Source organism: Tamandua tetradactyla, chromosome 1 (genome assembly GCF_023851605.1).
Source record: "Tamandua tetradactyla isolate mTamTet1 chromosome 1, mTamTet1.pri, whole genome shotgun sequence".
Classification (NCBI taxonomy): Eukaryota; Metazoa; Chordata; class Mammalia; order Pilosa; family Myrmecophagidae; genus Tamandua; species Tamandua tetradactyla.
In genome coordinates, this window is record NC_135327.1 from 140843743 (window position 1) to 140865878 (window position 22136).

General features: G+C 35.5%; 2 protein-coding genes across 4 annotated transcripts in view; one reads left to right on the forward strand and one right to left on the reverse strand.

Annotated features, from left to right (window-relative positions):
• The window catches only part of CCDC146 (coiled-coil domain containing 146), a 176189-nt gene that overhangs the window by 89805 nt on the left and 64248 nt on the right, over positions 1 to 22136 (reverse strand). The window lies entirely within an intron of this gene.
• On the forward strand, positions 7522 to 13935 carry FGL2 (fibrinogen like 2). Its single transcript, XM_077155794.1, has 2 exons — positions 7522 to 8396; positions 10667 to 13935. Exons 1-2 carry the CDS (start codon positions 7781 to 7783, stop codon positions 11371 to 11373), a joined length of 1323 nt encoding a protein of 440 aa, XP_077011909.1. The 5' UTR covers positions 7522 to 7780; the 3' UTR covers positions 11374 to 13935.

Here is a 22136-nt window from a genome sequence, read left to right on the forward strand (position 1 = left end):
AATTCTTCATTTCTCTATTGGTTGTCAAATATAGGCTTTTGTTTAAAATTCTTTCCATGAAATTAATAATGAACAAGGACCAAGACCGCTGGAGAATATTAAAATAAACACTATTCACTGTTGACATTTTATATTAAGTAATTTAAAAACCGAATGTTTTATTTCTTTTCAATTAACAAAGCACAGATTCCCTAAAGAAAAATCAAAGACTCTTGAATGTAATAAATCAGAAACTACAAATATGTTAAATTTGAAAACTTGATATCAATGAAAAGATCTCAATGCTTTCAATAATGATTGTCATCGAATTTACTTCTTTTGGTACAAATTGGAACAAAGACTTTTCTGAAAAAAAAAAAAGGAAAGAAAAACTGTATTAGGGGAAATGGAAATTTACTTTAGGAATGGATCCAGTACAGTAAATGCAAATCTTATCTTGAATATACTTTGTATAAGAGAAAAAGAAGTCTGAACGTGTTGTGACTGTAGACTGAGGAAACTAATTTTCATATGTAGCATATAAAAACAAATCTTGTTACTTTAAAATCCCACCATGTATTGTTAAAAAATTTGCTCAGTCTGAAAATCAAATCTGCAAGTTAGTACAATTTGTCAGGTCTGGGCTGAGGGCAAATGATTCTGACACTGCAATGAGGAATTAGTAGCTGATAATACCAGGACTCAGGGTAAGAATCCAGAAAAGCTTCCCAGAAAGAGGGTTGAGGTAGAAGGTCAAGGTCAGAGCATGTGTATTCCATAGGAGTTGAGGACAAGGAAGTCAACTCTTCAGTTTTTGATTCTCTGATGACTTTCTCCTTCTCCCTCTCTCTGGTCTTCATGACACTGTATTTTCCTGGTTCTCATACAAATTCTTTGACCAGCTTTCTCTTTTTTTTTAAATATAACATATATACATAGAAAAGAAAGAAAAAGCAATAATTTTCAAAGTACACTTCACAAGTAGTTATAGAACAGATCAGAGTTTGTTGTGGGTTACCATTCCATTATTTCGGGTTTTTCCTTCTAGTTCCTCCAAAACACTGGAGGTTAGAAGAAATATAAATATAGTGATTAAGCAGTCATACTCATTTGTTAAATCCTAATTTCTCTGTTACGGCTCCCCCTTCTCCTTTGATCCTTCTCCCAATCTGCAGGGATCTTTGGGCCATGCCCATTCTGATGTTTTCATGTTGAGAAGGAGTGTAGACACTAAAGGATGGGGGATGCAATTAATTGATAACCTATCTGGCCTAGGAACCCTCTGGAAATTATAGATTCCAGGAAAGCAGACAAAGTGCATGGAACATTTATAGAATCTCACTTTGAGCCCTAGGTGTTCTTATGGGTTAACAGGAGTAATGTTGGTTGGGATTTAGCAAACCATGGCATTTAGCACTATCAAACTGAAGCTTGCATAACAGTAACCTCTAGAATAGCCTCTTGACTCTATTTGATCTCTCTTAGCCACTGATGCTTTATTTTATTACATTTCTTTTCCCCTATTCAGTCAGGAAGGCATAGTTGATCCGATGGTGATGGGGTCAGACTCATCCCCATGCTTCATGCCCCATGTTGTCAGGAAGACTTTTATCCCTGTATGTCATGTCTCACATGGGTGTGAGTAATTATTTTCCTGGCAGACTTGGGCTTAGAGAGAGAGAGAGAGCCACATCTGAGCAACAAAAGAGGTTTCCTGGAAGCAATTCTTAGGCCTTGATATAGGCAGTCTTAGCTTCTCCACTACAGAAATAGGTTTCATAAGGGCAAGCCTCAAAACCAAGGGCTTGGCCTATTTTCTTGGGAGTCCCCAATGGTTGAGAGGGTACCTGGGGTTTTCCAGATGAGGAAGTTTAACAGTTCCATATATTTTTATTTTCCTTTGGACCCTCAAGAGATTCTATCAATACTTTTTAATTACCAGCCTCCCATAATCTGAAATGTATCCAGGTATTACATTAAACTATGCAGGATTACAAAGTCTCAATCCCATTGGACTCCAGGAGTTTGGGTTGGTCAAATGAGCTATACAGATAGTTTGATTTAGCTTACATGTTATAGAAAATTTAGATTCTACATATAATAAACTTTTCTGCCTTTGGTCTCATACAATAGCTGAATGTCTAAGTACATACACTATCATCTTTTACTATGTATTCTGATTTATTTTAGTCCCAGCCAGATTGGCTCCATTTTTATCTCTAATTGAGGCCTGATCCCTTTTTTGATTACTTTAACTGTTATTATAAATAGACATGCTAACTTTCAGTGCTGCAGCCTCCATTTCTGGGTCTTAGATTACAGAGTTACTCAAAGTTCCATGAAATATCAGTTGATACACATATAATCAGTATCTCAGAAACTAGAAATATAGATTCACTTATAACTTCAGACTAAGTGTGGCTGCTATTAGGGCATACAATCTAGGCTCCAATTTTCTTGTCAGTGTTTTCTGAAAGAGACCTTAGCATATTTATACTTTTGTTTCTGGCTTATTTTATACAGCACACTGTCCATAAGGTTTATTTAGTTCCTTGCATGCTTCTCGATGTCCTTTGTTTTTATAGCTGCATAATACCTCATTATATAAATGTATCACAGATTGCCATTCTGCTTCTCAGTCATTGTACCCCTTTGGCTCCCTCCATCTATTGGACATCATGGATAATGTCCAAAATAAACAAACCATGTCATACAGTATCCTCACTTGATTGTACAATCAGCAGTACTCTCAATTTTAGACAATTGTCATTGGTCCATAAAGACAAAGAACCAACAAACACAGCCTTACCAACTGTCATGGTCAGGTTCATGTGTCAACTTGGCCAAGTTGTGGTACCTGCTTGTCTGGTTGGGCAAGTGCTGGCATGTCTGTTGCAATGATGACATTTCATAGAATTAGATCATGATTACTTCAGCTGCATCCACAGCTGATTCCATTTGTAATCATCCAAAGGGGGGTGTCTTCTGCAATGAGTGATGCTTAATCTAATCACAGGAAGCCTTTTAAGGAGGATTCAGAAGAGAGAGGATCTATTCCTGCTTTGGCTGGCAAGCCTCTCCTGTGGAGTTCATCCCAGACCCTCCATTGGAGTTGTCGGCTTCACAGCCTGCCCTGCGGATTTTGGACTCTGCATTCCTGCAGTCACATGAGACATTTTTTATAAATTTTATATTTGCGAGTGCCCCTGTTGATTCCATTTCTCTAGAGAACCCTAACTAACACACCACCTATCAAATCAAAACTACCCCTTATCACTTGTCCATCCTCCTCAATCAGTTGCCCCTGGTAGTGCTGTGGTACTGTTGATGTTTTTCTGTTAACTACTGGCCATAGCACGCAATTTTAGTTTTCCCCCTATACCCCTCTACTATTGACTCTTTGTTCAATATTAAAGCTTTGAAATAGTTCATGTGAGAACTTACTTATAATTGTAGATTTAATCGGTGAGATATGTAGCACTATACATCCCCTTTCAATCATATTCACCTTTAATATGGCAATGTTACTTACAACCTCATTAATTAGTTACCATCACATATATCTGCTCCCCTGCATTTAAGTTCAATCTCACTGGATAGCTTTTTCCTACAGTGTAACCTCTGAGATCACCTTTACCAGAGTTTGACCATCTTTTTTAAAAAATATATTTATTTATTAAAGCAGGTTTAGGTTTGGTTGTAGAAAAATCATGGAGAGAGTACAGGTTCCCCAGATACCACCGACCCCACACCCTGCTGCCAAGTTCCTCACAATTTCCACTATTATTAGCACTTTGCATTAGTGAGGTAACTTTGTTCTAATTTCTGAAACAGTATTTTTATGATTATCCAATTAAATATAGTCTATAGTTTATGTTAGGGTTCACTCTTTGTGTTATACAGTTCTATGGGTTTAAATTCTTTTTTTTAATTCTAGGAGCAACTTAAAATTTCCCATTTTAACCATATTCAAATATACAATTTAGTGGTATTAAATGGTGGCAGCACAACATTGTGAATGTAATTCACCATGTTTTTGGTTTCTGTGGCTTCAAATTAACATTCAAATCTATCCTGTCTTGATTTTCATACCTAGGTGTCAGACGGCCTGCTAGATATCTCTACATGTTGCTTTGACAATACTTGAAATTCAATGTATTCCAACCAGGAAGATACTCTACACCCTCCCCAACCTACTGCTCCCATTCTGCTGTCATTACCATGATGCCAATCAAGTTCAATCACAGTGTATTTCAGAATTCTTCCTCAACTCTCCCTCTCCTTCCATTTTTCATTATTTATCAGTTACCATGGCTTCTCTTACTCTTTGGCAATAATGTCTTTAATACCCTTTAATACCCCTCCTGCCACCAAACAAATTTCTTCTTACTTAATGTCTGCCACCACATTAGTACTTCTCACCTGGACACCATTTCCTACGATTTCTATCAGAAGACTCATTGCTAAACATGGTCTTAAGGATAAAAAGGGTTTCTTTGTCAACTATGTTTGAAACATGTAGCATATCTTATCTCCCTCTTGGCCAGCCATAATACAAATTAGCATATGACATATTTTTCAAAGCTACTTGTCCTGGAGCTGTATTTTCATGTAACATTCATCAGTATTTAGTCACTAATGTTCCAGAAAACACACCTTGGGAAACAATGGCGTGAGCTATTAAAATTACCTCTAAACTGTTCTCCTTGCCTATAATATTTCCCTTTCCAGTGCATCTAGTATATCAGTGATAGATTAATTTCCCTAAAGTATTTAACTGATTATATTATTCCCTTGATCAAAAACCTGCAGTTGTTTCCCACTGATCGAAGTATTGGTTAAGCATAAAGTGCAGCACAATATGGCTCCAAGAAACCTTTCCAATATTATTCCCAACCCCCAGCCAACATGGTAGTGTGGTATAGGAGAAAAAACATGTACTTTGGAGTCAGAGATTCAGTTTCAAACCCTAGCTCTGTCTTTTAAAAACTATAAAACCATAGGGAAGCCATTTATTGCTCTGAGCTCTTTCTTGGCAGGTAGTAATTGGAGAGATGAGAGGAAGTAGTGAGATATTATTTGTGAAAGTTCTAGCATAGTTATAATTCATGCCCCTAAGGGTTATAAATTTATTAGGCAGGCTGAGCCTTTTACACTGTGGTAGTCACAGTGTCTGCCTTGTAGTAAATGATCAACAACTTACAAAATTGAGAATCCAGAGGATCATCTATAAATGAGTAATAAAGCAGTTCCCTGCCTTTGTTTGGGCAATTTTTTTTTATGGGTCTTGAATGGACAGGACCTATTTTCCAAAGCACATCCAAGCTTTTTAAGTGTAATTAGAGCATTGGTCCTTGAAGTGGAGCATGCAGGGTCTAAGAATCAGCAACAGTGCTTGGCAAGCAAATCCCTTATTCAAACAGGCAAACTCAATCCCACTGCAACAGTCAGAAAGTTAGACCTTCTTAGATTTATAATTTTAAATTTCTTAAGATTTCACCTTAAAGTCCAACATGAAGAAAATACAGGGTCCTCAATGCCTCTTCCTAAGAAGGAAAAAGGGATCTTTGTCTCATTTGTTCACTCGTGTAGCCCAAGTGCCTAGAATAGTGCCTTGTCTGTAGAGGGTGCAGTTGCTGTCATACAGTTAATGTATGATGAATGAATGAAAGAAGCAATGTCATGTAGTTTATATATGTTCCAGCATAGTGCTGAGTATACATAAGATCCTTAATGAAAACTTGCCTGGCTAAATATGAATTTATATCCTGGCCAGTCAAGGTTATTTAATAATATACTGGAAAATAAGCATCATTCCTATAAATTTTACTTTCTAAAATATTTTTTCATCTACCTTATCATCATTCTGTCTTTAAAAATTACCTAATCATTCATTCATTTCTTCCTTTATAACGGGAATGTCACAGTTTGAAAAGTGAATGAGGAGAGAGAAATAAAAGTAGGAAACTATTAATTAGAAATTTTCCACCAGAAATGTAAACATTTTGTCTAAAAGTGGTTTGGATGTATTCAATGGAATAAAGAGAAAATCAAACTTAATTTTCAAAAAGTTAGAAGATGGAGAAAAGTGAAGCATAAGGTGTGTAGAACATGTTTGAAAATTTGTATGGAAAGAATGTTACATTTATACATTGCATTTATTTCCCACAAGCACTCCGAATTTATATAACTAGCATCCCTACAATGAGGGAAGAATAGCCAAGTTCCTCTTTTAGTTTACAGGAACCCAGGCTCAGTTATGTTAATGAGTCATACAGCCAGTAAAAAAGAGGCAGATCCAGGGGTGGACTCCAGACTTCCTGAGTATTCATCAATAGGTATATGTTTCTTACTCTTGATGGACTTATTAAGTGGAGAAGAAGTCTCTCTCTCTCTGTCTCTCATTATATATATATATATATATATATATATACACACACATACAGAGTAGGTATATGTGTGGGGGTGAGAGTATGTATGAAGACATGTCAGGGAAGGCTTCAGGCAGTTGGTGAAACTTGGTTTTCAGGCAGAATTAGATAAGCAGAGCATGTGCAGGAAGAATGGTATAAACACAGTTGTTAAAGTGAGGCTGATAATGTTTAGCTAACACAAATGGGGTCGTCTGGCTGGAATAAAGCAACTGAACAGAAATGCCATAGGAAATCAGGTTAAAGAAATAAATATGACCTAGATTACAGAGTGTCATAAGTAATACAATAAAGAATTTGGATTTTTATCTCTGTTAGTCATTTAAAAATATTTTTAAAGAATTAAAACCCTTTTAAAAATCTTATACAAAACACCAATATGCAAAACAAATTTAAAAGTGGGTGTTTTTTCTTTAACTGAAGCTGTTCCCCCTTTCTGTTTTCAGCCTCTGAGGAGAAAAACCTGAAAACCACCAAGAGGAACAGAGATGGGATGCGAGGAGCCCACTTTTGAGGTCTATCTGGGCTGCCAGTGGGAAAGGAAGGCAAAGGCCATTGTGAATAGAAGAATAAGAACAGAGACAGCGATAGTCCGAAGACTCAGGTTTTGGTAGCTTTGGAAGATAAAAGGAGAATTACAAAAATAGTGAAGGGCAAAGAAGGGGTCTGCTGTTTTTGATGAAAGATGATACATCTTTTGAATATGTTACTTAGACTCTTCCCACTGTACTATGCTATGGTCAAAGGAATAAAAAGTAGTACTTTTTTCTCTAAAAGTTTTCTTCCCCTTTCTCAAATTAACGAAATAAAAATCCACTGCATTTGGAAAGGTGTACTTTGCTGGACTCAGAAACCTTGAAAAGTAAGCTTCACTCAAAAGTCCAACATGAAGAAAATGCAGGAACCTCAAGGTCCCATTCTAAGAACAAAAAAGGACCCTTTCCATTTTAGTAATATTTCTGTTCTTCAGACAGTCTGGATAAATAGCACATTGTTATCTTTAGAAACTATTTCCTCTAGTGGAGTTAAGACTAATTGAATAATCTATTTCAAGCATAACAAATTCCTTTTGAAATGCAAGGCTTTTCCTGTGCTTTGCAAAATAAAGCATGGAGGTACATCTATTGAATAGGTGCATCTGACCAACTACGGTAATTCTGATGCATATTATTTTGATTGAGAACAATTAACAGTTTTTGGCAAACTACATTTGATGAGGATCATCTCCGCTTCCTCTACGTTTCTGAAAAGTGTGATGCAAGTGCTCCCGCCCTTTCCTGGGAACACAGAAAGCCTGACTCGGCAACTGCTGCTGTTAAAGCAGCTTCAGCCTTGCACACTTCCCTGCTGGGGTGAGCACCACCGCAAAGATGAAGCTAGCTAACTTGTGCTGGCTGAGCTCCACTGTCCTGGCTGCTCATAGTTTTTTGGTTGTGGCAAATAATGGAACAGAAGAAATTAAAGATGAAACAGTGAAGGACGTCTGCCCGATGAGACTGGAAAGCACAGGGAGATGCGAGGAGGGCGGAGAATGCCCCTACCAGGTAAGCTTGCCCGCCCTGACTCTTCAGCTCCCGAAAGAGTTCAGCAAGATTGAGGAAGTGTTCAAAGAAGTCCAGAACCTCAAGGAAATTGTAAATAACCTGAAGAAATCTTGCCAAGACTGCAAACTGCAGGCTGATGACAACAGAGACCCGGGCAGAATTGGGCTGCTGGTACCCAGCACAGGGGGCCCAGGAGAGGCTGGTGACAACAGAGTGAGAGAATTAGAGAGCGAGGTTAACAAGCTGTCCTCTGACCTAAAGAATGCCAAAGAGGAGATCAAAGGACTTAACGGTCGCCTGGAGAAACTGAATCTTGTCAATATGAATAACATAGAAAATTATGTTGACAGCAAAGTGGCAAATCTAACATTCGTTGTCAATAGTTTGGATGGCAAATGTTCATCGAAGTGCACCAGCCAAGAACAAATACAATCACGTCCAGGTATGTATGATAATGTTTTCTTATTATTTGGTCATGACTGTTATGTATGTTCATGAATGTTATTCAGTATCCATAAACATTAACCTAAGTAAATAAGCTAAATAAGTGATGGATTAAATAAATAAATCTTTTATTCATCAAGGTAGTACAGAAAAATAAAAACCTTTGCAAATGTTATAACAGAATTGGTATATGACCTAACTACAAAAATCATAGTTAGATTTTACTCTACTCATTAGAAAGCACTTTCAATTTCAAGATCTGTACAGGATCCACCCACACTTGTTGATACCAGACCTACACAAGAGCAGAAGCAGAGGTAGAATTTCTCAATGTTTTTGTGCATTTAACTCATTTGTCTCTTCATTGAAGTGTTTGAAAATAATAAAGATCAGGCAATGTCTGCAATGTGTTTCATTTATTGGTAATCAGTTTGAGAAGTAGCTAATGCCACTTCTCACAAAACGAGATCTTTGAAAGATTTTAGCAAGTAATCTGAATTTCATAATCCTAAATATCTAGTGGAAAAGCAAAGTTTTACAAATTGAAAGCAGCTGTGTGGTTTTCATCTGTGTGCAAAACATTTTGCTTTGAGACCTAGTGGCACAGAACATTTTAAGAGATGGAATACATTCTTATTTATATCTCTTTAACATAAATCAGAATTCAAGCATATAAAAATAGAACCCACCCATACCAAATTACTTGAATTAACTTTAAAAAATAAAGGCTAAAGACCATAAACCTAACCACCTTCTCTGCCCATCAACTGATAACAGTGGGAATGGTTCTCTGAATGCTCCCTGGCTTTCCACCTGAGCTCTTAGACCCACTGCTGCTGATGGCCATGTTACACTTTGGAAGACATTTCTGCATTCGGACCTCCACTTACTACAGTGTGAGGTTGAGGGGTCCTGTGCCCAGGGTACAGAACATATTCATGCAGAACAAGTACCGCAGTTGTTTCATACCCAGAAAATCTGCCAGTAAATGTGGTTTGGGTTCAAGGACCACGGTTGTCAGTATTCTGAGCAGACTGTATTTGAATGATACAGAGATGTACCTGCAAATTGAGAATAATGTATTCTGCACAAAGCTAGGAGGATGGTTCACATCTTTGGTGACATACCTGGTTGCACATTAGATTTGACATGGAATGGCAACTTTTAATAATATATACAAGGTTCTAACATCTGTTTTTCTCCTGAAAGAAAGGTTTGGGAAAATATTTGAATATTATGAGTTCTAAATACATGTGAATAGATTTTTGTGCCCAAGAGGAGCTTATATTAAACTCCTCTTGTCTGGCATAAATTTTTATAAAAATTATCTGGGAGTAAATATCTGTCTCTGATTCCTACTAAGAACCCTATTAACTGATTATCTTGAATATAATCACCTGTCATTTGTTTCTAGAAATCAAACATGTGAAAGGCCTGCTAAATACTGGAAAATAAAATTCAGCATAAGAATATTGGCATATTATGGAAAAAAACCTTTTTTATGTGAGCTTCTTTATTACACTGTCGAGCTAGAAAATAAATACATTTATTTATGAAAATAAAGATAAGAATTTATAATTAATACCGTACATTAGAATTTAAAAATGCATCATTTGGAACATATCCTATTAAACCTCTGACAATGGAGAAGGGAACCCTGTGCCTCCTCTGTATATGTGGAATGCAGTTCTAGGAGAATTGGAATTATATGACTTTAAGACTGAGGAATGCAGTGGTTTAAAGAACAAGCTTTGTAGTGAGACAGATCTGAGTTCTTGTCTCAGTTCTGCTACTTACTGCTTGTGTGAACATAGGCAAACCACTGATTTTCTTTGAGCCTAAATAGCTTCACCTGCAAACTGGGAATAATACCTATTTCATAAATTTGATATTAAGTGTGAAAATGTTATCAAGTCTTTGGCATAGTGTCTAGAGTATATAGGCACCACTCTAAATGGTAGCCAATAGTTTTATCCTAATCTTATTGTTGCTTGTTGTTGATGTCATGATTTTTACCAACCAAGATTGATAAAGAGCCTTGTTCTGTTTTATAACACCAGGTCATAAGTATACTTCTTAGGTACTTATGACAACTTTTTATTAGCTCTTAACAAATGTTTGCTAAACAGGTTCAAGTAAGTTTAGCAGAGCAAGGTTTCACTATTATCACTGATTGATTGAAATATCAAACTGTTTTTGTATATATAAATAATTCAAGTGCATAGTTATTATTAACAAATCCAATGCTTCTTTTCTTCCCCCTTTCAGTTCAACATCTAATATATAAAGATTGCTCTGACTACTACGCAATAGGCAAAAGAAGCAGTGAGACCTACAGAATTACACCTGACCCCAAAAATAGTAGCTTTGAAGTTTACTGTGACATGGAGACTATGGGGGGAGGCTGGACAGTACTGCAGTCACGCCTCGATGGAAGCACCAACTTCAACAAAACATGGCAAGACTACAAAGTAGGTTTTGGAAACCTCAGAAGAGAATTTTGGCTGGGGAATGATAAAATCCATCTTCTGACCAAGAGTAAGGAAATGATTCTGAGAATAGATCTTGAAGACTTTAATGGTGTCGAACTATATGCCTTGTATGATCAGTTTTATGTAGCTAATGAGTTTCTCAAATACCGTTTACATGTTGGCAACTATAATGGCACGGCTGGAGATGCCTTACATTTCAGTAAGCATTACAACCATGACCTGAAGTTTTTCACTACCCCAGACAGAGACAATGATCGATATCCCTCTGGGAACTGTGGGCTCTACTATAGTTCAGGCTGGTGGTTTGATGCATGTCTTTCTGCAAACTTAAATGGCAAATATTATCACCAGAAATACAGAGGTGTCCGTAATGGGATTTTCTGGGGCACCTGGCCTGGTATGAGTGAAACTCAACCTGGTGGCTACAAGTCCTCTTTCAAAGAGGCCAAAATGATGATTAGACCCAAGCACTTTAAGCCATAAATCACTAGGCTCAGTCCTCCAGGTGTTGTTCATTACCTCTGAGGGCCATTATTTCCTTCAGTACTTTGAATTAGGCCTTGTTTTTATATTCTCTGTCCCAAGCTCAAAAATACATTTGTGAATGGTAGGTTCTGATACTACACAGCATTTAAAATACAGCTGAAAAATACACACTTTTTAAAGGAGTGCTTGCTAGTATGCTTTTATCCAAATGAACACCTGTAAGTAATTGGGAATATTGAGATTTATAAATTCAATTTGCAATTCTTTTTATTGAAAGGTTTTCTATTACTTGTATGACTTTTTATTCAGCAGGCTAGGTTTTATAAAAGTAACCCTTTTTTTTTGGCTTGTCTTAAGCACATCTGAAGGTATATCAACCTTCATAGGCTATAAACAGTGATTTGGGTACCTGTTTGTCTCTACACTAGTCCCCATTCTGAGATGACTTTACTCAATTTAAGACATTACTTTCGGTCAGGAAGCCCCTCTACCATTTTAGTCCCCAGGTAAAGGGAAATGATATATATAAACATGTTTATGTAATATTCATGAAATACAAAATATTTGTCACAAAATATTTTAAAATATGGTTGTGTAATATCACACCTCAATGCATTCAGAAAATAATGAAATCTTTAAAGATCATGGTTTAAAAGAAATTCATTCACAGTTTAAGTTTGTAAATGTTTGTGGTGAAACCTGCTTTAACATAAAGATTATCTTCCTCTGCTCTGTATGGACAATAACTTTTGGTTTTAAATGACTCTACTGTGCTAGACTACTGATCAGCTTTTTTGGGGGAGGTAGTGAAGGAAGCATTTAATTATAGACTATAATACTCTGAAGGCCAGTTTTATACCATAAAGCAATAATTGAATATCATTAAGTGATTCACTTCATAAATATTTAGATTTTTTTAGGACAAATATATAAATTTATTTATTAAAAACATGAAATTGAAATATATAGAACATATATATATTTCAACTCTAGCTAGTGTATTGCTTATTTTACTAACAAAAAATACAAATATAGGTGTTGGTTTTAAACATAAAAGTATCTGGCATTTTTATTATTCATTAACTAGCTTTGGAATACAAGTATAAAAGTAAAAAGTTTATTAAAATATATTTAATTTCATCATTGTAAAAAGGGATTATTTCAGAAAGAGCAATATTCTGCTGTAAAAAAGTGCTGTAGAGTAAAATTTAAAATAATACACTGAACTACATATGAGTCATAGAAATACATTCAGTCTTTAAGTTCTCTGCTCATGTTTTCAAAATACAACACAAAGCTGTGTCTTCACCCATTATTTGAAAATGACTAAAGAGGTTAGTTCCTTCAGGAAACAAGTTAATTTTTCAAATGTTAAGAACTTATAGAAAGTTTTAATAAAGAAGAAGCAAGATATTCTTTTAAAATTGTATCAAATATAAAGTTTTCAGGTAAACATGATAAAAACTAAATTAATATGAATACCATTAAAATGTTAAAGCAAGAGAAATACAAATAAAATTAAATGATAGCCAAAATGTAAAATGTACATTTCAAAGGCTGACTGTCTACTTAGTAGAATTCCAAATGTAAATGTCATTATTGAGTTAATTCTATTTTTCTTTTGCCATTTTGTTTTTCAAAAAGACTAAGAAGATTTTTATATTATACAATGTGTTTCAGAAAAGGGCACATACATGTAATTATTAATATATGCATAAGTTTGAGTATCTTTCTGTGATCAAAATGAACTTATCACAAAATGCAATTCTTAACAAAAATATCTGTGCATATTGAGTACTCACTGATTTCATGGAAAATCGGCATCATTTCAGGATAATTTGGGAAATAATGTATTAATCTATGTAAATATTCAAAATTTTTCTTTGTATCTTTCCATCTGTTTCAATGGATCAAACTTTTATTTTCCATTATACTTTTATGGCACTTTTCTAGCAAAAAGTACTGTAATATAACAATTCATTTTTATAATTATTTCCTGCCATTCATTATAAAGTATATTCTAGACTTGGAGGATCTTTAACATGTTGATGGAAATAGATTATATCTCAATCTTCTGCCTTAACATGGCTATCCACTAAGATGTATTAATGTTCATAAATGTTGACTGGCTATTTACAAGTGTATAATTTAGGGGCTTGTCTTAGTTTCATTTGTTGGCTAGTATTTTATTTATCTTAAAACTGTTTTTCTTAGTTTTAACATTCTTTGAAAATATTGCCTAAAATTGGATCTGTAGAAATTCCAGATGGGACCGATTCACCCATCCCTGGAAAAAATAAAATCTTTCTAACTGGTAAATTGTAAAGCCTTAATTGAATTAATGAAACATTGGTTCAACAAATAAAGAGCTTAACATACAAAGCATAAAAAAATTCTAGAAACTAAATTTGCTGTTTCTCATTTTTGGATAGTTACCCAAGATTAGGCTTTAAGGATAGAATTGATGAGTGATATCATAAAGATAAGCTCCTGTTTAAAATTCTGATTCCTTTATGTTTCATGTCTTTTTCAACTGTAAAATAAAAGATTCAAACTTCACATCTATTTGTTTTTTCAACCTGGAATTATTAACTGTTACTGCTTTTAAAATAATATTTATAAATTTACTCTTGTCTGAAAATTTATATAATGTTACCTAAGGTAGACAATATTCTTGACTCTTTGAAGACTTTAATCAGAAATATTTCATTAACAGGAGACAAAGGCAAATACAGGAAAACCATAATCTTATTTCCCTCTGCAATATTGTGACACATTTAAAATACAAAAATTTCAGTTTCATTTTGTGACATTCAGCTCCATTCCTCTTTTTCATCATTAATGTTGCTTCTCTGGGTAAGCCCTCATTGTCTCCTCCTAAGGACAATGTAAACATTCAGAAATAGTGGTCTCTGTTTCCAGTTTCAACAGATTCTAAACTGTCTTCATATCACTGTCAGAAAGATTATTCAAAATACAGTTCTGATCATGTTAATGTCCTATCCTTTCAATAACTCTTCATTTCCTCTAAGAATCAATTTGAGAAATATGCCCTTTATGAACTGATTTCTGCCTACCCTTTTGGAGACCTTTCTGTCACTTTTCACACTCCCACCATACCGAAGGCCTTGTTTTTCTCCAACTAACCATGTTATTGGTGTTTTCATTACTTTGTTATCTACTGTTCCCTTGGTCTAGATAAGATAGAATGCCAACCTTAACCCCCCTCAGATTTTGTTTTATCACCCATGATTAACAGATGGGACTCTAGGAGCCAGACTTCTTAGGTTTGAACTCCAGCTCCACCATTTACAAACTGTGTGATTATGAGAAAGTCATTTAATCTTAACGTACTTTGGTTCCTTCAATTATAAAATAGGCATAATAATAGAATTTACCTTATAGGGTTATTGAGAGGATTAAAATGAGATAATATGTGTAAAGCACTTAGAACATACATATCATCATTATCATCATCCTAAATAGTTATTTCTTTTGGGCTGTCTTCCCTGATAACATTAGGAGGAGATTGGCACTTCTCCTTTTTGATCCTATACTATCTTATAAATTCATTATTATACATCAAATTATTCAATAATTGTTTGCATTCTCACCTGAAATCAATCTCTGTTTGGTCAGGATGCAAAGTTCATTTGAGATGAGAGTATTGTTATTCAAGGTGGCTCATGAGTATGTTGTCATAGAGGAAGAGTGGTAGTCTAAAGAAGTCAAAGTTTTAATTTGGAAGGAAATGGGTACTGTCAGATCTGAGAATTTGGGAGATTGTGATTATAGGTGAGAAGCAATTGGAACCAGGGAAGAATATGGCAAGGCAGAATTAGATATACTGTGGGATTGGGTACACAAAAGTGGAAACCTTTTAGACAAGGTTATGGAACATACCTTGGGTACATGCCACAGAGAGGGATACGGCTGTACCAGGTTGGACAGTGATCTTTCCACCCCACTTAGTTCCTTAACAGAAAAACATTTTCATACTAGATTGTATTTTTTTTTTTTTTGCATGGGCTGGCACCAACAATCGAACCTCAGTCTCCGGCATGACAGGTAAGAACTCTGCCTGCTGAGCCACCGTGGCCTACCCTCATACTAGATTGTAATTTAAAAATTAATTCCAATCACACAAAACTCAAAAATCCTTTAAATTTTAAACAAAATTACAGACAAACTACAGAATACTTTGCGATCTACTTCCATTTTCAATCTCCTCCCCCTCCACAGAGGTAACAAGCCAAGTTGGCTGGCACCAAACTCTAATTTTATTCAGTTTGTTGCCAAATTACAATATAAACTGAATTACAGCCTTTCTAGGTCTCTAATACTTATTGATTGGAAAGGCTGGGAAGTGAGATTTCAAATGCTGGAAAATGGGCATTCTTGAAGAACACAGAGGATATACCCTAATTCCCCAAAGTGAATGAACTTCCCTTATTCCCTGAAGTGATTCCTCCTCTCAGGTTTGATGAGGCCTTTCCCTTGCTTGAAAACACTGCTGCTTTCTTTCCTGAGAGATTGATCTTAGTTCTTCTTAAACCCCTTCATCCCACTCTTTAATGTTTTCAAATCTGCAACCAGTGCGTACCCTAATACCAATTATACAGTTAAATCGGAGAATAAGCTTTTGCAAGACTTGGCTAATTTATTTCAGCAGAAAGCTGGGGAACATATTTCAGATTTCTTGACTATGGAAGTAGGACAAGAATTTTAGAGGTGGTTGAATTTAATGATTTAGCTATATTTACCAGAAACTCTGGATTCGGTGAGCTAGCTTGAGCTGATATGTTTGTTCTAAAAGTTTGCTTGAAAAGAATGCACACCTATATTCAGCAGTAGCTCATGCTTATTAAAGTTGAGAAGTCAGAAATGTCTTGGGCCCAAAGACATATGAATAGAGGATTGTTGGAGTGCATTTAGCATTAATTCATTCAACAAATCTTTGAAGACATACTATGTGTTAGGCAGTCTTCTATGAGGTTGAAGATACAGCAGTGAACAAAACAGACACAATTTTGTACCCATGGAGCTTACATTTTGTCAGAGAAGACAATGAATAAATAAACAATATGTGACAAATATGAAAAAATCAGAGTAAGGGATATGAAGCATGTCAGAGGACTGGGTGTATTTAATATAGAGAGGTCAGGGGAAGTCTCTCTTAGCAGGTCCCATTTATATGGAGACCTAAAGAAATGAGCGAGTAAGCCATGCAGTTATTTGGAGGAAGAGTGTTTCAGCAGAAGGAAACATCTGTTACAAATGTTCAGAGTCTGGAGAGTGCTTGGTATGTTTGGGGATCAGCAAGGAGGCCAGTCTGGAAGAAGCAGAGGCTAGGATGGAGGGAGTATAGAAGATGATTTCAAAGAGGATAGACAAGTGGAGGGGGAAGGGTGTCATATCATCTAGGCCTTAAAAATCATTGCAAGGATTTTGCCTTTTATTCTGAGAGATAAGAGCCGGGAGGATTTCAAGCACAGGAGTGACATGGTCTGATCCAGTTTTAAAAGGATCCCTCTTGTTGCTGTGTGAAGACTATAGAGAGATGGCAATGGAAGCAAGGATACCAGATGGATGATGTTTGTGATAATCTAGGTGAGGGGTGATGGAGGCCTGTACTTGGGTGATAATAGTAAATTGAATCTATTTTACAGGCACAGCTGACAAAATTTGCTGATCAAAGGTCAGAAGTGGATAGCTAAAAAATTATAGATGTCACAGAAAACTTCAAGATTTCAGCCCCAACAACTTTGAAGATAGAGCTGTCATTAAATGAAAGGGGGAAGACTGCAAGAGTAGCCTGTCTGGAGTGTGGAGTTGGGGAGGGTATGTGTGGGGGATTCAGCAGTCTTAAATATTTTAAACTCAAATACTATTCAAATAAGACATGCAAGTGGATATCGGCATTTGAGTATTAGTCTGAAATTTAGGGGAGACATCAAGTTTAGAAACACATTTAACAGTTGCCAGAATATAGATGGTAACGAAGCCATGGGACTAGCTGAGACAACCTCATAGACAAACACACATAGTCAAAGACATTCACAGAAGGAGCCCCAGGACAAGCTGACCCTGTACAGGATGGAGATGAGGAGGAACCAGCACAGTTGCACCCCACCCACCCATAACTATGTCATTTGAGAAGTTCTATAACCACTTCCTTTTGAAGAAAGAAGAGACTTATCTCCACTGGAACACATATTTACTCTAGATTATTTCAGGTTTGGATTTACTTTTCCTGTCCATCTTGCTTCTTCCAGCAACACTATTTTGCTGAGTTACTGTATGTCTTAAAAGCCATCATGATGTTCCACAATGGCAGTCCACAAAACATTGCTTTTGAATCACGTTAAAGTGAAAGGAGGGGGCAATGGTCTACTGAAGACTCAGTTACTGCACCCTCTGAAAGACAGCACCTTATAAGATTGAGGTGTTGTCCTGTAAGATGCAGTGTGTTTGTATGTAAGTCTGTGTAATACGCATATAGCAAAAGAAATATGAATGAGGCTACAGACTAACGGATTTTTTCATTTAAGAGTGTTCTGCCCAAGTTTGTGAAGTCACTTATTGTTATTTCAAATCATTAAGTTACAAGTTTGCTATGAGTATAAAACTTTACTTAAAAGCAAAAACAGGTTTTACTTTGTCTTTATTTTAGGGACATCCATGATCTTATCTTAAAAACTTGTTCTTCTTCAGGTATTTGAGTAACACCTGAGACTCAGAGTTAGAGCACTGAAGCTATGAAAGTCAAGCATTATCCCTTACAGCAACTGTTTAAAAAGTTGACAAAGTGATCAGACTTTGACTAGAGATATGAATAAAGCTGATCTGGATAGGACAAAGGTAAATCAGAATACAGGGTAAAGGATGATATTGCCTGTATTTTAAAACTTCAACTTCTGTGCGAGAGATATTTATTTGTGAAAAATTTATATTTTTTGTAGCGCATTATTTACTTTAACTTGTATGGTCAGTTTATTCAAACACCACACTTACCTGGAATCTTGAATAGTGTGTGAGATCTTGTTGGTTTGTTCAGGTTAGTGTGATGCCCCAATATATCCCAGAATAATCTGGGCAGAGAATAAAAAAGTATTTGTAAATTCCCCTTGGGGGGATTGGGAAGAAGGGAAGAAATATTAAACTTCCCCAGACGGGGAATACCTGATATTCTCACAAGCAGTGGGGACAACCAATTCAATAGGCTTAGCCCTTGATGTTGGGGTTTGCCTCTATGGGACTTATTATTTCTGCAAAGGAGAAGCTAAGCCTATTTATAATTAGGCCTAAGAGTGACCCCCAGAGAATCTCTTTTGTTTCTCAGAAGTTACTTCTCTCTCTAAACCAACTTGGCAAGTGAACTCACTGCCCTCACCCTCTATGTGGGACATGACTCCTAGGGGTGTAAATCTCCATGGCCACATGGGACAAGACTCCCAGGATGAGCCAGGACCCAGCATCGTGGGATTGAGAAAAGTCTTCTTGACCAAAAAGGGGAAGAAAGAAATGAGACGAAAAAAGTTTCAGTGGCTGAGAGATTTCAAACAGAGTTGAGAGGTTATCCAGGAGGTTATTCTCATGCATTTATAGGTATCCATTTTAGTTTATGGTGTATTGGAGTGGCTAGAGGGAAGTAGCTGAAACTGTTGAACTGATTTCAGAAGACTTGGTTCTTGAAGATGATTTATATAACTATATAGCTTTTACACTATGACTGTGTGATTGTGAAAACTTTGTGTTTGATACTCCTTTTATCCAGGATATGGACAGATGAGTTAAAAAAAAAAAAAAGGATAAAAAATAAAATAAATAATGGGAGGGGATAAGGGGTAAAAACAATTGGGTAGATTGAAATATTAGTGGACAACGAAAGGGGTATGGGATATATGAGTTATTTCTTTTTTCTTTTTATTTCTTTTTCTGGAGTGACGTAAATCTTTGAAAATGATCATGGTGATGATAAATACACAGCTATGTGATGATATTGTGAGCCACTGATTGTATACTTTGGATGGACTGTAAGAGTGAAGATATCTCTATAAAAATATTTTTTATAAACTTCTTTCTTCCACTAACATTTTCCAAAAGTTATCCAAGTTGAAAGTAACTTAAAATTCATATTTCTAGGGGCTTTCAAAATGTTAATGCTGGAATGGCTATATTGAATCTGACTAGCCATTTTCACTTAGTGTACATCCAGTTGCAGGTGGGAAATGAGCACAGCCCTCTGCATATGGATAGGTTTCCCATATATAAGCACACAAATGACATGTGGGGTATATATACACACTTGGTGATATGTTATTTCTAATACACATTGTATAATACATAAGGGAACTTGCCTAGCGAAATAAAAAATATATATAGCTCTTATATATGCAGTAAAAACACAACAAAATTAAAATGAACATCAGCTCATAGCCAGCTTATTTTATGTACTGTTATGTAAAATAAATTGCTATAAAATAAAACTTTGTTTTTTAAAATTCCCTGCAACAAATTCTGTACAATTAATGCTTCTGTTATTCCTTAAACTGTTCCTTCTTTCCTGCCTCTCTTTCTCTTCTAAACTCCATAGCATGACTGCTATTTTACTTGTCCAGACTTTGCTCTTTCTATTCCTTGACAACTTACTTGTCAGATCAGCCACCTACTACTTCATACCTACCTTCTATTCTGCCTCTGCACCTCTACTTATGAAAATCAGAGGGTAAACCAAAGTTAAAACCCTGACCTAGTTAATTTGTGGTCAGCATTTTCCTGACCATAGCACAGTCTCTCAAAAAGAGCTGTATTATTTTATTATCATTTTAGAAGAAAATCTACAATGAATCTGAGAATATACACACTACTTCTGAAAGAAACTCCTCCATCACCACATTTAAAATAAACATATCATCCTTTTTTATCTTTGCATTTATACGTCTTTTAATTCAGCAAATATGTAACATTTATCTGCATGTGCATAGGATGGTACTTTATAATTATTAAAGTATTTTAAAGAAGATTTTCTTCAAAATAATAACCCTTTCTAAGTTCTCAAAGTCTGAGTTTAATGTCCAGTATTCAAGCTTTTCTCTGAGTAACTAATGAAAATGTTAGTGTTTAAAATTGGGTGTGCAAGAGCAGTTCAGTGGTAGAATTCTTGCCTGCCATGAGGGAGACCTGGATTTGATTCCCAGCCCATGTACTTCCCGAACAAACAAGCAAACAAACAAATGAAAACCAAACAAAAATTCAGCAAATGATACTGCAATAAGGGATTACTTACATGGAAAAAGAATGAAATGTGACCCCTGCCATATAGCATACAAAAAAATACATTAAAATTAATTGCTTCTCTGTTATGGTAGGCTTTATACAAATATTCAACTTATTTTGGATCATGTAGGATCTGTAAAATTGTTTAGTTTCTGTTCCTGGAAATTGGTTTTCTCATCTTCTACAAGAGGCAAACAATCTGGGCTTAGGGTGTGAAATTTTATCAAAGAAGTATCTACAAAATTATTTGCTTATTTTTATTTCCCATTCAAAATAGTAATATCACATTTTTTTTCAATTAATCTAATTTGTTTTAATTTTTGTTTAAGGATTCACTAAACCTCAGAGTAGTTTGCTTTTACATACTAATAATGATAAGCAGCTGACACTTGCTGAGTGCCAACCACATGTGGGACACTTTCTAGGAGAATTTCCAATATAATCTCTGCTGTGATTAATGCTATAATAAGGAAGCACTGCATTAAACGCACTAAAAGCCTTCTCAGAAAAATAAAACAAACAAAAACCTTCTGAAATCTTTACCATTTGTGGACCTGCAGCTATTTTCAGCATCCCTGGATTTTTTGGTATATTTCTCATGTAGTGTGCTAATTTTCCATGGGCAAAATAGAGTAAACCTTGGTATCACCTCTGCTCTGATTTTCTGTGTGGATCTATAAAGTAGAAAACGACTCTAATTAAGTCTCAGTTTAAGGTGGAACATTTCTTTTTGGTTTTTGTCAAAACAACTACATAATATTTTGTTGACAAGATATATTTAAAAAGTTGATATATTTTCAAGTGTATTCATGTCCCTATTTAACCTAGTGCTTAAAATTATTTTCTTCCTGCAGCTAAGTCAGAATTTGTAACAACACTGACAGAAAAGGCAAACAAGTTTCTATGCTCTCTAAACACTGCTTTACACCCTTTGTTACATGGCAGAATTTACCAATGAACACATCTTGCTTAAGTGCAAAGCACTTTGAAAGTTATTTGGAAGACAAGGGATTTCTCATGTAAATGATGAAGTTCTTATTTTCATTTGTTAAATAAAATTATTCTTTTAAAATGTGAATGCCATTTATAAATGAATGGTGTTGATGAATGGGATACTTTTTTATTTCTCTACTATGTTTAGTGAAATTGTTGTTTTACCTGATCAAGCCAACTATTAGGACTCTAGAGAGGCCCTGATATCATGGGTATTTATGGAAGGTGAACAAAATAGAATGAAACTTTCCCGATGAATCCAGGGTTGGTATTTAACAAGATAAACTGCTAGAGTAAAGGCTTTCAAACTGTGTCTCCAGGGACCCTAAGGTTCTGTGGGTATATTTTAGGAATGCCAAAAGAAAGGAGGTTGGGGAAGAAGCCAAGAGAAAGCCTGATGCATGAAATGCTGTTCACCCTAAATAGTTCTGCTTTTATTTTATATCAAGGAGCCATATCTTCAATTTCATTTAAAGAAAAAGTTTTTC

Bases quoted from the DNA above. Each gene is read 5' to 3' on its own strand.
- FGL2 (XM_077155794.1), top strand. From the start codon at position 7,781: ATGAAGCTAGCTAACTTGTGCTGGCTGAGCTCCACTGTCCTGGCTGCT. The intron at 8,397-10,666 runs GTATGTATGATA...TCCCCCTTTCAG, and splicing joins ACAAATACAATCACGTCCAG to TTCAACATCTAATATATAAA.